At 34.9% G+C, this 15,745-nt stretch overlaps 2 protein-coding genes across 8 annotated transcripts in view; one reads left to right on the plus strand and one right to left on the minus strand.

Annotated features, from left to right (window-relative positions):
• Positions 1-15,745, minus strand: part of DLG1 (discs large MAGUK scaffold protein 1) — a 272,209-nt gene that overhangs the window by 240,823 nt on the left and 15,641 nt on the right. For all 7 annotated transcript variants that reach the window (XM_040621402.1, XM_008708348.2, XM_008708351.2 and 4 more), the window contains exon 4: positions 8,532-8,698. In XM_040621402.1, coding sequence (XP_040477336.1) covers positions 8,532-8,698 — 167 coding nt within the window. The remainder of the gene's footprint in view (positions 1-8,531; positions 8,699-15,745) is intronic.
• LOC103678922 (copper transport protein ATOX1-like) lies at positions 13,379-15,121 on the plus strand. Its single transcript, XM_040621404.1, has one exon. The coding sequence runs from the start codon at positions 14,496-14,498 to the stop codon at positions 14,775-14,777; it is 282 nt and encodes a 93-aa protein (XP_040477338.1). The 5' UTR covers positions 13,379-14,495; the 3' UTR covers positions 14,778-15,121.

A 15,745-nucleotide genomic window follows, 5' to 3' on the forward strand; every position in this document is an offset into this window, starting at 1 on the left:
TGCATCCTTAACTGGATCACTGAAACAGACTCCTAACAGGTCTCCTGCTTCTACTCTTACCACAGACTATTTTCAACAAAACAGCCTAAGTGATCCTTTTAAGGATTAGGTTAAATAATGTCACTCCTCCACTCCAAAACCCTGCAGAAGCTTTACATGATCTGCGTCTGCCTTACCGTTTGACCTCATCTGCCACCACTCTTTCCCTTACTGTGCTCTAGCCATACTGGCCATCTTGCTATTTCTCATACATTCTAGCCTTATGCCTTATAGTCTTTGCACTGATTATTTCCCCAAATAGCTGCATCAACTTCCAACTCTGTACAAATACCACGTTCTCAATCAGGCCTATCATGAATACCCTATTAAAAACTGCAAAGTGTACTGCAATGTACTTTGTAAAATTGCAAAGGAATCTGATATTCCTGATACCCTCACTCTGCTCTCCTTTTTTCCCTCCCATATTACTTATGGCCTTCTAATATACTAGATAATTGATTAATTTATTGTTTATTACCTGCATTGCCACTAGAATGTATGCTCCATAAGGACAGCGATCTTTGCTTTTATTCAAGCACCTTGTTCAATGCATGATACATAACAGGGGCTCAATATTTGTTGAAGAAATGACACTTAAAATAAAATACTAAAGTAAGCAGGAGTTGGCAAGAAAGAACTTCCCATACTGAGGAATTATTATGACCCTGAACTAAGAGGAACCAGTGGCTAAGGAATGGAAGTTTTAAAAGATGAGTGGAAAAACAGGCAGTGGTCAAATAATTCAGGATTTATGAGTCTTGTCAGGGATCTCCCACTTCATTCTAAGAGGAATGGAAAGCCATTGAAAGGTAATGAATGATTTTCATTTTATAAAAATAACCTTGGAGGCAAAGTGGTCATGAACCCAAGGGGCAAGTGTGAATGCAGATGGGCCAATTAAAGGAACCCTTACAATAATCTAGGCAAAAAGTGAGGGTGGTTTAGACTAAAGTGCCAAGAAAAGAGATGCACTGAAATGCTGATTCATGTGAAATTTTGCAAACTGCAGCATGGATTACAGATGTAAATGTGAAAAGCGATATAAAAAGTTTTTGACAAGTAAGAAAGAAGGATAACTTTATGACTTTGAAGCTGAAAAACATTTCAGTGGGCACAGAGAGCATCAACCATAAATTGGACTATATTAGATTTAAGAAATATTGAAAAGATATCATTAGGAAAAGCATGCCTCAGAGAGGGAGAAAATGTATATTATTATATATATATCCAACAAAGGAATCATATCCAGATAGAGATCTCCTACAAATCAGTAAGATGAAAGGCAATCCAGAAGAAAAAAAAAAAAAAGATAAGAAACTTAAATAGACACTTCACGAAAGACAGCAATATGAACAATAAACACATGAAAGGGTGTTAACTATTAATCTTGTTAATGATAGGGAAAATGCAACTACAACAATATGAAGTACCACTACACAACCACTGACATAGTTTAAATTAGTAATAAAAAGACTGACAATAACAAGTGTTGGTAAATTTGTAAAGCAACTGTAACTTGCACATACTGGTGGTAATTATGTCCAATCTTGTCCATGAGAAACACTAGGTGAGAACAGAAAATTGCACCCAGATGAAACAAACCATATAGAAATACACAAAAAAAACATGCATTTCAGACCTTAGCTTATTCAATGTTAGGATTCATACTCCCCCACACCTGTTCTGTTAACAACTCTACATCCAATTTCAGATAAATCCCTGGGCCAGCACTACACAATAACTCACAAGCTGCAACCCTGACACGTACTCCATGAGAAAGCAGGATTTTTTCCCCAGGGTAGAATACTGTATTTACTATAGTACTTGTGTACTCCTTAACCATTTAACATGTGTGAAACTGTGCTGCCATTTTTATTAAGATCTTATCTTTTTTTATACGTCACTCACCCAAGTTTTGAGCTTTGAGTCTCTAACTCCATTTTCTACATAAGCCCTGTAGTTTTTAGCACAATTTTGCATTATGAAGTGATTTTTAAGAACATATATGTTGTGCTATGGCAGAACTGACTATAAAAGAATGTTCAAAGCAGCACTAACCCAAAACTGGAAACAACACAAATAGCCATCAATAGAACAGATAAATATGTAAGTATATCATGCAATGGAATATTATACATCAGAGAACAAAACTTCCATTTGTGGATGAAATTCTCAAATATAAGAAAAAAGCAGCTAGACATAAGAGAGTACATACTGCACAAATATTAAAATATAGTTTTAGAAGAGGCAAACTCATTTATGGTGTTAGAAATCAGGATGGTTCTTTGAGAAATAGGATACAGGTAGTGACTAGGAAAGGTACAAGGAAGATTTCTGAGGTACAAGTATGTTTCTTTTTTAAAATGAGATATAATGTACATACCAGAAAATTCACCAAATTTTATAAAACATACAATTCACTGGTTTTTAGTATATTCAGAGTTGTGCAACCATCATCACTATCTAATTCCAGAACCCGTTAGCAGTCATTCCATTTTCCTTTTCTTTTTTTTTTTAAGATTTTATTTATTTATTTGACAGAGATAGAAACAGCCAGCGAGAGAGGGAACACAAGCAGGGGGAGTGGGAGAGGAAGAAGCAGGCTCATAGCGGAGGAGCCTGATGTGGGGCTCGATCCCGGAATGAGCCAAAGGCAGACGCTTAACCGCCGTGCCACCCAGGCGCCCCCCATTTTCTTTTTCTTGACCTTGTATATTCACAATGCAGTAATTCATCAAGCTATACATTTATGATTTGTGCACTTTTATGTATAAATACTACCCAGTACTTCAGTAATTAAAGTCAATGTTTAGAGGACTTCAGATTAAACCTGGTGGACTGAATAGATGCTTTTAACTCTACTGTCTCCTAAAATTCTACTTAAATTAAAGGAGATGGATTATTTTAAAGCACTAAATCAAAAGGTCAAAGCAAAGGGAAAAGAATGTATCTTCCCTACTCAGTCAGATAATTTCCTTCCCCTGAAGATGAACTCAGAAGGGCTGAAACATGGGGCTTGGAGATAGCAGGGATAACTGAAAATGAGTACATTACTGAAAGCAGACTAAGTGGGTATTCTTCTAAACATACCTAACAATATTTTTTTTCTTTTTACAGTCATACTATACCTCCTGATATGTAATCATTTAATAACATATAGAGGAAACATAAGCTGTACTTTTATGCCTATTTTATATTACATTAAGGCTGTACCATAATGTGTTATCCAATTTCTTTTTTTTATAAAAATTTTTAAAGTAATCTCTCCACACCCAATGTGGGGCTTGAACTCATGACCCTGAGATCAAGAGCTGGATGCTCTACTAACTGAGCCAGCCAGGCACTCATATACAGTTTCTTACCAATAATCATTAGATTGTTTCCCTGTTGATTTTTATCAATATTACAAATATATACATATATATATAACTAAATATATATCAATAATTTGTGTGATTATATCTGTAACATATGCTAGACCAAAGGATATGAATATATACTGCTGTCTTTCAGAAAGGTTGCACTACTGTACCTCCTACCAGCAGTGTTAAGAGTTTCTGTTTCCTCACATTTAATTAATCTTTGCCAATCAAATTAGTTAAAAATATTCCCATTGTCAATTTGATATGCATGCTTTTAAAGTGAGGCTGAGCATCTCTTCAAAGGCTTATTTGGTCCAATGGTTATTTCTTTTCTCTAAACTGCCCATTCACATCCGTTGGTCACTTTTCTATTGAATGTTGATGATTTTTCTTACTGATCTGTAAAGAGTTTTTTTTAGCGGAGAAGGGGGGGAAATTAGTCCTTTTTCATAAATGTAACAAATTTCCACCCCGGGATATTATTTCTCAATTGTTTAATGTACCTTTTCAAGATACAGAAGTTCCATAATCAAACTTCAAATAATCAAACTTTGTGATGTTCACAAAGAAATCCCACAAAGTCAGCAAGATCTTTTTTTTTTTTTTTTTTTTTCATTTTATTAAGCAGAACCCAACTCAGAGCTTGAACTCACAACTGTGAGATCGAGACCTGAGCTAAGATCAAGAGCTGGACACTTAAACTGACTGAGCTACTCAGGTGCCCCCAAACTCAGCATTCTTAACCTTTTCTTTTAATTTTTCTGGATTTTGTTTGTCGTCATGCTTACAAAAACTTTTCCTATCCAAAAATCATTAAAATGGTCATTTTTATGGTTTCATTTAAAACAAAACAAAACAAAAAACAAAAAAAACCCACCTCTGACTCTTTGGTCTGCTTGCAATGTATTATCAAAAACAGAACTGCCATAGACTGAATGTTTGTGTCCCCCCAAAATTCACATGTTGAAATGCTAAACTCTAATGTGATGGTATTAGGAGGTGGGGCCTTTGGGAGGTGATTAGGCCACGAGGGAGGAGGCTTTACAAATGGAATTAGTGTCCTTATAAAAGAGACCTCACTGAGCTCCCTTACTCCTTCCTCAATGTGAGAACACATTGAGAAAAGGGCCAACTATGAACAAGGAAATGGGCTTTCACTAGACAGTGAATCTACCTGTGACTTGATTTTGGACTGCCCAGCTTCCACAACTGTGAGAAATAAATTTGTGTTGTTTATAGGCTACCCAAACTGTGACACTCTGGTTATAGCCCAAAAAGACTAAAACAGGATACTGCACCCCTTTCTGTTGGAATTTCTCATTAAATCTCTCCTACTTCTTTCATCTTGCTTCCTTTCAAATACACTTCCTTACCATCTCTAAAATTCACTCTTATTTTAGGATAGACTTCTTTCCATAAAAATGACATGCACTCATTTTTATAAAGTAACAGAAAAGCACTAAAAAGAAAAAAGTCCCTATCACCCAGAAACAATCATTAATATTATGCAAACATTATTCCAAACAACGCACTAGGTATATGTTCAATGTAGAAGACAGACAACCAAACACAAAAAAGTTCTAAGAAAATGGGATACTATCATGTCACTGTAAAAATAAATGCCATTAATTTTCATTTTACTACATCAGAAGAAATAGAAGAAATAAAGTTACACCAAATTAACTGACAAATGAGGATCCAGCAAGTTAGATCAGTTACCAACTATAACAACAACAATAAAACAGACAAGAAAGAAAAGTGAACAAATGTTTTACAAGACAAAGATTTTCACTTTAAGAGAGTAAGAGAAGCAGCCCTGGAAACTGCTCAATCTCAAATACTTTTTTGCAAAAAAAAAAACAAAAACCCTCTTTATGATAACCCTACAAAAGCGAACATGAAGTAAAAGAGACAATAAGATTGTGTTGCACGCAACTTTGTCACAAAAACATTACCTTACTGTGTATCTATTTATTTTAAAAGAGGTGGGGGGAGAGAGAGAAGGATGGGAGAGACAGAGGCAGAGGGGGAGAGAATCTTAAGCAGGCTCCACGCCCAGAGCAAAGCCCAACTAGAGACTGGATTTCACAACCCTCAGATATGACCTGAACTGAAATCAAGAGTCAGACCCTTAACTGACTGAGCCACCCAGACACTCGCATTACCTTACTTCTTTATCCAAGAATTAGAGTACAAGTGCAATAATAACCTAAATTTTGTACAAGATAAAGGATTTTCATATTATTTTTCAAGTTAGAGTCCAATAAAAACTTCCTCTATATTTGTTTTAATTTGGGTCAGTGGATTCTCTTCAACTACAAAACAAATAAATAAGGTGAATTAAATGATCTAAGTCTCTTTTCAGTCCCAAACATTATGCCTCTAAGAGTCTAAAGAGATCAAGTCAAAGGACACTTAGCCAAGTTTTCTGTCCAAATTAAGCATAAATAAATGGGGAACAGGGGAATATACTTTCCTTCTCTTACAGCACTCTCAAAAAAAAAGTAGAAATGAAATCTCTAAACATTCCAGGGTTCTTTTTTTTTTTTTTAAGTCCTTATGACTGTCATCCATCACTGTGTTTCAAAACTAGTTACATTTTCAGACTAGCATCTATCAGGGTATTCTGTCCTCTCTGTAAAACAGTACTTCTCTTTAACTGAACTTAGCTCACTCAAATTTGACACACACAGATCTTCCCCTATTTAAAAAAACCTAGGACTTGAACGGACACATTTCCTTGATCTCATTACTAAGTCCATCCATGAACGGGTATAAATTTCAAGTATACTGGAGCATTTTCCATGTGCCAAGCTCTAAGCAACATCTTAATCATATTTCCTTCTCGTCCGTTTTCTAACTAATAAGATCTGCCATTTACAGTCTGAAAATTCTTATTTTCCTATTCTCCTGTTAACATGTCCGTAATACACCTTTTAGAAGACGCAGAAACCAGCGCTGCACAGAGCACTTCTAGGTACCAGTGCCTCATTTTATAAAAGTTGAAATTTTCCAATACTATTTCTTTTTTTTTTTTCTTAAGATTTTATCTTAAGTAATCTGTACACCCAACGTGGGGCTCCAACTCACAACCCTGAAATCAAGAGTTGCATGCTCCACTGACTGAGCCAGCCAGGCACTCCTGAAATTTTCCAATACTACTCTTTTTTTTTCTTTTTAAAGATTTTATTTATTTATTTGACAGAGATAGAGACAGCCAGCGAGAGAGGGAACACAAGCAGGGGGAGTGGGAGAGGAAGAAGCAGGCTCATAGCGGAGAAGCCTGATGTGGGGCTCGATCCCATAACGCCGGGATCACGCCCTGAGCCGAAGGCAGACGTTTAACTGCTATGCCACCCAGGCGCCCCTCAATACTACTCTTGATGGAATTCAATACATTGTTGATCTTTTTGACTGAAATCTATATGGAAATTAACTTCCAGCTTGCAGTATTATCCTTAATACTTAATTAATGAAGTATCCTTAATACTTAATGAACATTTACTTTTACTGGTTACATTGAGCCAGGCATTATCTAAACAATCTCTTATAAAAATAGGCAAATCGACTGTCAGACCTGTATTGCTCTATACTCATAGCTGAACATAATAAATCAGACAACAGGAAAAAAAATAGTAATTGAATAAGAAACTCAGTTCTCTTAAAATTTGTGTTTCCTCAAATGCAAAATTTTTAACCTAGGATAATAAATGTGAAATAAAAATTGTATTACTGGTTAACATTTAAAATATCTATCTGGAATCAATCATAACTGCAAATGACATATCAACAAAAGGGAATGGAAACTGAAATGATCCGAGAGAGTCATTAATAATAATAAAAAAAAAAAAGACACAAAGACAAGGTAACACTAGAATCTCTTTCTAATCAAAGAAAAACATGTAAGTGCAATGGAAACTGAAATGATCCGAGAGAGTAATTAATAATAATAATAATAATAAAAAAGACACAAAGACAAGATAACACTAGAATCTCTTTCTAATCAAAGAAAAACATGCAAGTGCAATGGAAACTGAAATGATCCGAGAGAGTGATTAATAATAATAATAAAAAAAAAGACACAAAGACAAGATAACACTAGAATCTCTTTCTAATCAAAGAAAAACATGTAAGTGCAGACCAGGATTAGTAAAGAGAACTGTGAACTGGGTGTTAAAAGGTCTGAAATCCAAGGGTAGACTTGCCCAAACTAGCTAAATAAGCTGGGTCAAGTCATTCATTTTCTTTTGGATCTCAGTTTCCGAATCCTTAAAATGAAAAAGAGGGATCAGATGTGCTTCCTGGTCTAAAATTTTATAGTTCCATGTGACATAACATAAAAAAGAAAACTTAGAAGCAGTCTACTTCATTACCAAAGGGTTGTCTGGTTGCTGCCCACCACTACTTTTCCCTGATTTATTACTCGCCGAACAGAGGCTGATTCAATTTTCCAGGCACTTCTCTAGTACAAACTAGAAGGGACTAGAATCAAATTCAGTCAGACAACCACATTCAAATGACTAATGTTTCTCAGACAGAAGCCTCATTACAATATGCTTCATATATCTCTGTTCTATCTAACTCCACTAGCAACAACAACAAAAAGAACATTACTAAGTTTTTAAAACTTAAATACAGTTTTAACTACAGAAAAATGCAGAAACTGATGCTAACCTTAAGATTTACTGATCAGTCTTTAGTGAGTTTTATTAATACAATCTTCAAACCAAATAAACAGAGAATCTTTGGGGTAAATATAGCAACCAATCTGCCCAGGACGATAAAACTATATTCTATTTCTCAAAAAAAATTTTAAAAATTTTAAAAAAATTAAATAAATAATATAAATAAATAAATAATACCAGATCAAAACCACCTTTTCAGAATAAGATTTCATTGAGGTCTCTCATGCAAAGTATTTTTTTTAATAGTCTAAAGCAAGTACTTTAGACCTCAAACCATTTACAACATGTTAAGAAAGGGGTACCAGGGATTCTGAGCTTTTCTCTTCAAAAATATTTGTAATCCCATGATATTTCCAAATAATACCCATTTTAATAAAATGTAAAAATTTAGCAGTCCCAATAAATTGATTACTGAAAAATAGCTTCACGAAAAATTTTATCTTACCTCTACACTAGGGCTAAGGCTGCTTGGCAGTGTTTCTGAAGTCACAGTAGTGCTTGGAAGGCTGGAAATTTCCCAAGTATTCACAGGCTGTATTGGTTCAGACTGCTTTGAACGATCTATACATTTTGGATTATCCAATAAGGTCACTTCATAAAATTCTTGAATATCTAGAGGTGAAGAAAAGGAAAAAAATAATCAGAAGTATTTAGATTTTCTAATTAAACCACGCACGGCTAAAACAACATAACTCAAAAGCAAGATTTTAGTCTAGATTAGTAAAATAAGAAGACCAATCTTGTAATGTACTTAAACAGTGAATATTTTCTCATTTTATTATGTCACAATCACATCAGAACTTGCAGGGCATAGTGTAAAAGTCACAGGCTTTTTTACACTTCAAAGTCAGTGCTGAGTTCAAATCTCTAATCCATCACAAATTAGCTGCCTGTTTAGGCAAGTTACTTAACCTCTGATAATCTGCCTCTTCATCACGTGAATTGTTACAAGGACTGAGTGTAATACATGTAAAGTGCACAATTGACATAACAGGCTCCCAACTGACAGAGGCTAGTATCATTACTATGAATTTTGAAGACATGAGTCATTACTGATATTTTACCTTTACACCACCAATATCTCCTCAATATAATCCCCTCCCATAGTTTTAACTGTCCTTCTAACCAACATAAAGCAAACAAGTTAAATAGTAAATTAAAAATTGTACATTTTAGAAACAATCAATTGAAAATGACAAAACTCTAAAAAAAATCCATAAATTTACTTAAAGTAGCACAGGATAATTTAAAAGATCAAGTTACTTTGCTATCAGCTGGAGTTATATAAACTTAGCGTATTAACACTGATTCTTCATGCCATTCCGAAGCTCTGAGTGGTAGTTACGTAATTCTTAAGTTCACCACTATTAGTTCTTTATTCACTTAGTGGTATATTTTGAGCTGATTTTTTAAAGGGGAGAAATTATTATTTTAACAGCAAAGGTGGGGCATTATCCTGTACGATTGCAAATAACATTAAGACAGAATAACTTTTACTTATTTCTATGATGAAAAGATTAATATCTCCTTTAAAAAACAATGTCGGAAGACAGCAGAGACAAAACAACTCCCTTTTAATAACCAGTAGAAATGTAAAACTTTCTAAGTAAAGAGCTCATAAAAACTAAGATCAGCACAGTGAGGACAGTATCAACCTACTTTACAAGGTGTTAAGAATATTACTAAAGAAAATTGTATGTGAAAGTATTTTATAAACCATAAGTTACTATTTAAAACTGTTCACATAACCACTATGAAAAAAATAATAAACTCAAATTCAGAGCATCAGCTACAAAGTGTTCTTGCCAAAAACTGCTTAACCTGAACCTAAATCAAGCCTTCAGAACCAAGTTTATAGTTCACAGGAAATACAGAGGCCAGAGAAACAAGTTGAATGACACCAAAAAAGCAAGGGAAAAAAACAGATCCAGAAAGGGACATTCCACAAGACAACCGGCCAGTTTCTTTAGCAAGTCAATGTCATGAAAAGGAAGAGAAATTATCTGAAAGGATTTTTTTTAAATAAAGGAAACGAAAAAAAACATAGCGATCAACTGCAATATCTGAGGCTTGACTGGTGGGGAGGGGCAGGGGGATATAAAAGACATTGTGATAATTAGGGAAATTTAAATATGGACTATTTTCTAAAAATACTACAGATTTTTTTTATAGAAGATATATACATATAAGAATATGTATACATTTCTGTGGTAGGACATATATTTCTAGATCTATAGAGAGGGAGAGGTATCTTCTACAAGAAAATAAAAATGTCAGAGCTCCTAGTGTAATTATGCCCCCAAGAGAACTAAATGAGTGATAATTGGATGATTACCAATCTCAAGGTAAATAGCCCACATCACTATATAAAAACTTCATTATATTTTCCATTATTATAAGTTTGAAATCGTAACCTTCTGTGACCTTTTATTCTACACTTAACAGAAATACTACTGTATCACCCTTCAATAACATCTCTAACAAATATCTAGATCAGTGCTGTCCAAAAGAACTTTCTACAATGATAAAAACGTTCTATAGCTGCACTCTCCGATATGGTAGCCACTAGATACATATGGCTATTAAGCCCTTAAAATGTGACTAGTGTAAATGAGAAACTGATTTTATAATTTTATTTAATTACTTTAAATAGCCACATACAGCTAGTAGTTATCATATAGGACAATAGAGATCTAGACTAGTATAATTTGGAGTAACATTTTACTATCTAGGAAGATCAAGGAATAAAGCGCTCCCTATGTGAATTTTCTAAAAGTTCACTCACATCCTGCTACTGTCAATTGAAATGCTCATCTATTAAAAAGTCCTTTCTAATTTGCTGTATCTGAGCTCTTATGGACTGGAGAATCAAATAGTCATATTATTTTAACTATATCAGGCTTAAGACAAAATAAGCTGAGTAAACACCCATTAGAATGGCTACTATCAACAAAACAGAAAATAACAGGTATTGATGAGGATGTAGAGAAATTAAGCCCTTGTCCATTACTGGTAGGAATAGAAAATGTTGCAGCCATTGTGGAAAATAGTACAGTGGTATCTCAAAATATTAAAACATAGAATCACCATTTGATCCAGCATTAGATTCTGGTTTTATACCCAAAAGAATTGAAAGCGGGAACTCAAACAGATATTTGTACATCGATGATCACAGCAGCATTACTCCCAGTATCCAAAAGGTGAAAACAACCCAAATGTTCATCTATAGATCAATGGTGAAAAAAAAAATGTGGTATATACAAACAATGTACTATTACTCAACTTTAAAAAGGAATAAAACTCTGGTACATTCTACAAAATGGATGGATGGATTTTGAAGACATTATGCCAAGTGGAATAAGCCAGACCAAAAAAACAAACACTACATGAGGAACCTAGACTAGTCAAATTCATAGAGACAGAAAGAACAGCTGTTACTGGGGTAAGGAAAAAATGGGGTAAGGAGGGACTGGGGTAAGGAAGAAATGGAGAGTTATTTTTTAATGGGTAGAGTTTCAGTGTGGGATGATGAAAAGGTTCAGGAGATAAGAGTGAGTGGTGAAGGTCACAAAATAATGTGATTGTACTTAATACCCCCGAACTGTACACTTAAACGGTAAATTTTGTTACATATATTTTATCACAATAAAAAAATAAGCTGAGTAAGAATCTAAGGGAGCTTAGATGAATGAAGTGCATGGGACTTAATATGTAGGTATTACACTATCTATTTTAGCTACTTAGATATCTTTCTCACTGAGATCAGGATAACTGACATTGCCGGTCCATTCCCAGAGTACTATCTATCCCCAACTTAAAAAGAGATTTGTTACCACCCTTGGCAAAAGTACTGAAATAGTTAACACATGTATAGTGTGGTGCCATTTCTGATATGACAATCTGTAACAGTTATTATCACTTCCCTTTAAAATATACAAATACACACACACACACACACACACACACACCCCTTTCATTTTGACCCGTATTCCATCTTGACCAACATTCCATACATTTTATTTCATTTGTCCACCACACTTCTTCATCTTTAGGGTATCTCAAGACTATAAAGATGAGCAACATAATAACACTTCTTCAGAAATGATTTTTCCATCACAGTTTATTCAGTTGTATCAGTAAAGATTTTTCAAAGGTGCACCTGATCAAAAAGGGCACTCTGGAAAAACTGGACACAGACTGAGCTTTTCTTATGAGTCCAAAGTACTTCTATTTTATATTCCCATGCTATCAGTAGTCACTGTTCTTTATAATCTACATTTTATATGTCAGAAGATAATTACATCACTGATCATAACTATAAAGATTTAGCAAAGAAAAAAGATTATCACTGGGACAAGAGAAGTACTTCTACAATAACATTCTAAGATTCAAAACATTACTTTCTACCTTTTCTTTAGGTTTTTCTAAACTGGGGAGTATAATATTGAGTTCCATAAGCTAACTAGCCTAAAGTAAAACAGAAGTTACCACTATATACAGAAGTCAAATATAAGACAAAAACGAAATCTAATATAATCCCAATCTCTCCTAGTTCTTAAAAATCTGTTTAAAATGCTAAAGTCTGAAATTCCAAGTTATTCTCTAAAGACCAACTTCATGAAAATAAATAATTAAACTAATGAGTTTACTCTGAACACTTAAGACATTCAATCAATGAATACTAATGGAGTGAATACATTTTAGAAGAGGAATAAAAGAACTAAAAAATGAGATATAACAATAATGTCTTAGAGAGATGGAGAAAATTGAGGAAAAAATATATTAACACTTAAAAACCAAATAACACCATTTTAATAAAACAAAAAGACAGATTTCTATAAAACTTTGATGGCTATATTTTAAGGTGCTACAGAACCTTAACACACATTTAAACTTTTTATTACTATACATGTATTAAAATTTTTGAAAAGTAAATTAACCAGCTCTTTGATAGACAATGAAAAATTCTTATTCAATTCTGGTTTATGTAAGTCATTTATATGTTTCCGAGCCAATTATATCCAATGTCAATAATAAAGGCTACTCATACTTATGCCAAAATATACAGACTACGAAAAAAACGAAATCAAAGCAAAATTTCAATAGTCGTATCTCTCAGAACTGTTTTATTAGAAATTGCCAAATTTATGATCACGTGTAAAATGACAAAGTCCTGGGACACCTGGGTGACTCAGTTAAGCGTCTGCCTTGGGCTCAGGTCAAGATCCCAGGATACTGGGATGGGCCTCACACTGGGCTCCTTGCTCAGCAGGGAGCCTGCTTCTCCCTCTGCCTGCCACTCCCCCTGCTTATGCTCTCTCTCTCTCTGTGACAAGTAAAATCTTTTAAAAAAAATGACAGAGTCCTTCAACAAACCTATGCAAACATTTCACCTGAGTCAACTCTAATCTCATATCTTTAATATGAAAATGTACAGAAAATGGGAGAATACAGAGGTAGTCAAAATGACTGCCACTTAAGACAACAATAATTTCATACTCATCTGAAAATCCATATAGTTCATGCAGATACACACCACATACAATTAAAATGACTTGACTACATTTTTATTTACTACCCTGAAAAAACTTACTTTTTTAAAATAATGATGCACTAAAGCAAGCAAGAACATGAGAAAATACAGGAATACTAAAACATGTATAAGAGAAACCTACCCTTTAGTTGATTCACAACTGAAAACATAAATTTTGTTGAGCCTACTGGATCAGTCTTAACAGTCTATTCCTATTTGCCATTTATAGTCTGACAAGTGCTTTCTCTGTTTTGAACTAAACTGGGTCCCCACAAGTACAGTTCCTGAAAAAAGATCTAAATTATAAAAGCTACAATACTTACAATATATAAAATCAGAAATATAGAAACAATGGAACAACAGAAATTTTCTATAGAAGTGAAAATTCTAAATTAAATTTGGACACACACAATTAGTCCAATGGAACAGAGAAGACTCATTCCTACCACCAAATAATGTGTATTTCAGGAAATCTCTTAAGATCACATATTTCAGAACTCTCCAAACTTAAGTAAAACTTTAAGGAAAACATTTTCATTTTATCTTTGTTATTTTCTTGCAGAATTCAGTCTGCAAACACTAGGAGTAAAGGAAGTACAGAATCCTGGAAACATCCTCAAAGGAGGTTGAGGAAAGTTTCCTAGCTTTAGTTACCACTTTTATCATCCTAAACAGTAAAACTCACAAACATTTCTCAAACTAAAGAAATAAGGATCAGAGTAGGAAGTCTAAATAGTCAAGAATCTGTAACAATTTAACATAGTATAGACATCTCTATGAGAAATAACCTTGTTCCATCGGAAAAATATTAAGAAAAGACCTTAACAGATACCTCAGCAAAGAAAATACACACATGGCAAATAAGCACGTGAAAAGATGTTCCACATATGTCATCAGCACATTAAAACATCAATGAAGGCCGCGCCAATGCTCAGAGCCGGCAGAGGTGGTACCATCACCACAACCACCACCACCACCATAGTCATGCTGAAGGATAAGCTCTCTGTGGACATGACCTGTGAAGGTTACACTAATGAAGTGAGTAGGGTGCTCAAAAAACTGGTAGGAGTTGCGTTTGACATTGACCTGCCCGAAAACAAGGTTTGCATCAACTCTGAGCACAGCATGGACACTCTGCTAGAAACCCTGGGGAAATAGGAAAGGCTGTTTCCTACCTTGACCCCAAGTAGCGAGGGCCTGGACCCCTGGGCCCAAGATGGACCAAAGGGGGTAGGAGACTGATCCTCTTTTGCCTTACAGACAGACCTGGGGCCTGGCAGTCCTGCTCAGCTGATGGGAATTCCTGCACAGACCCCCACTTGCCCTGCTTCTCCCGAGCTTTCCTGCAATAAAGTTGAGCCACTTTTGTTGGGGGGAAAAAGAAACACCAATGAGATACCACCACACACCTGTTTGTTAGAATGGCCAAAATACAGAACAGTGACAATACCAAATGCTGAGGGATATGGAGCAGTGGGAACTCTCACTCATCGCTGGTGGGAATGCAAAATGATACAGCCACTACGAAAGACACTTTGGTGGTGTCTTACAAAATTAAACATACTCCTACCATACAATCCAGCAATCATGCTCCTTGGTATTTACCCAAAGGAGAGGGTAATTTATGTCCAACACAAAAACCTGCACACAGATATTTACAGCAGCTGTATTCATCACTGCCAAAACTTGGAAGCAACTCAGATAACCTTCAGTAGGTGAACAGATAAACAAACTGATACATCCAATGATATAATTCAGCACTTAAAAAAAAGAGCTATCAAGCCATAAAAAGATATAGAGGAACCTTAAGTGCATGCTGTGTGATTCCAACCATAGGACATTCCCAAAAAGGCAGAACTAACAGGGACAGTAAAAAGATCAGTGATTGCCAGGGTTGGAAGTTGGAAAGAGATGAATAAACAGAGCACACAGAATTCTTAAGGCAGTAAAACTATGCTGTTTGACACTATAAGGGTGGATACATCTCCTTATATATTTGTCCAAACCTGTAGAAGGTACAACACCAAGAAGGAACACTGAGGTGAACTACGGACTTTGGGGGATAATGATGTGCCCATGTTAAGTCTGTTAACTGTAACAAATGTTACCATTCTGGTAGGGGATGT

Source organism: Ursus maritimus, unplaced genomic scaffold (assembly GCF_017311325.1).
Source record: "Ursus maritimus isolate PB19 unplaced genomic scaffold, ASM1731132v1 scaffold_4, whole genome shotgun sequence".
In the NCBI taxonomy this organism is placed as follows: Eukaryota; Metazoa; Chordata; class Mammalia; order Carnivora; family Ursidae; genus Ursus; species Ursus maritimus.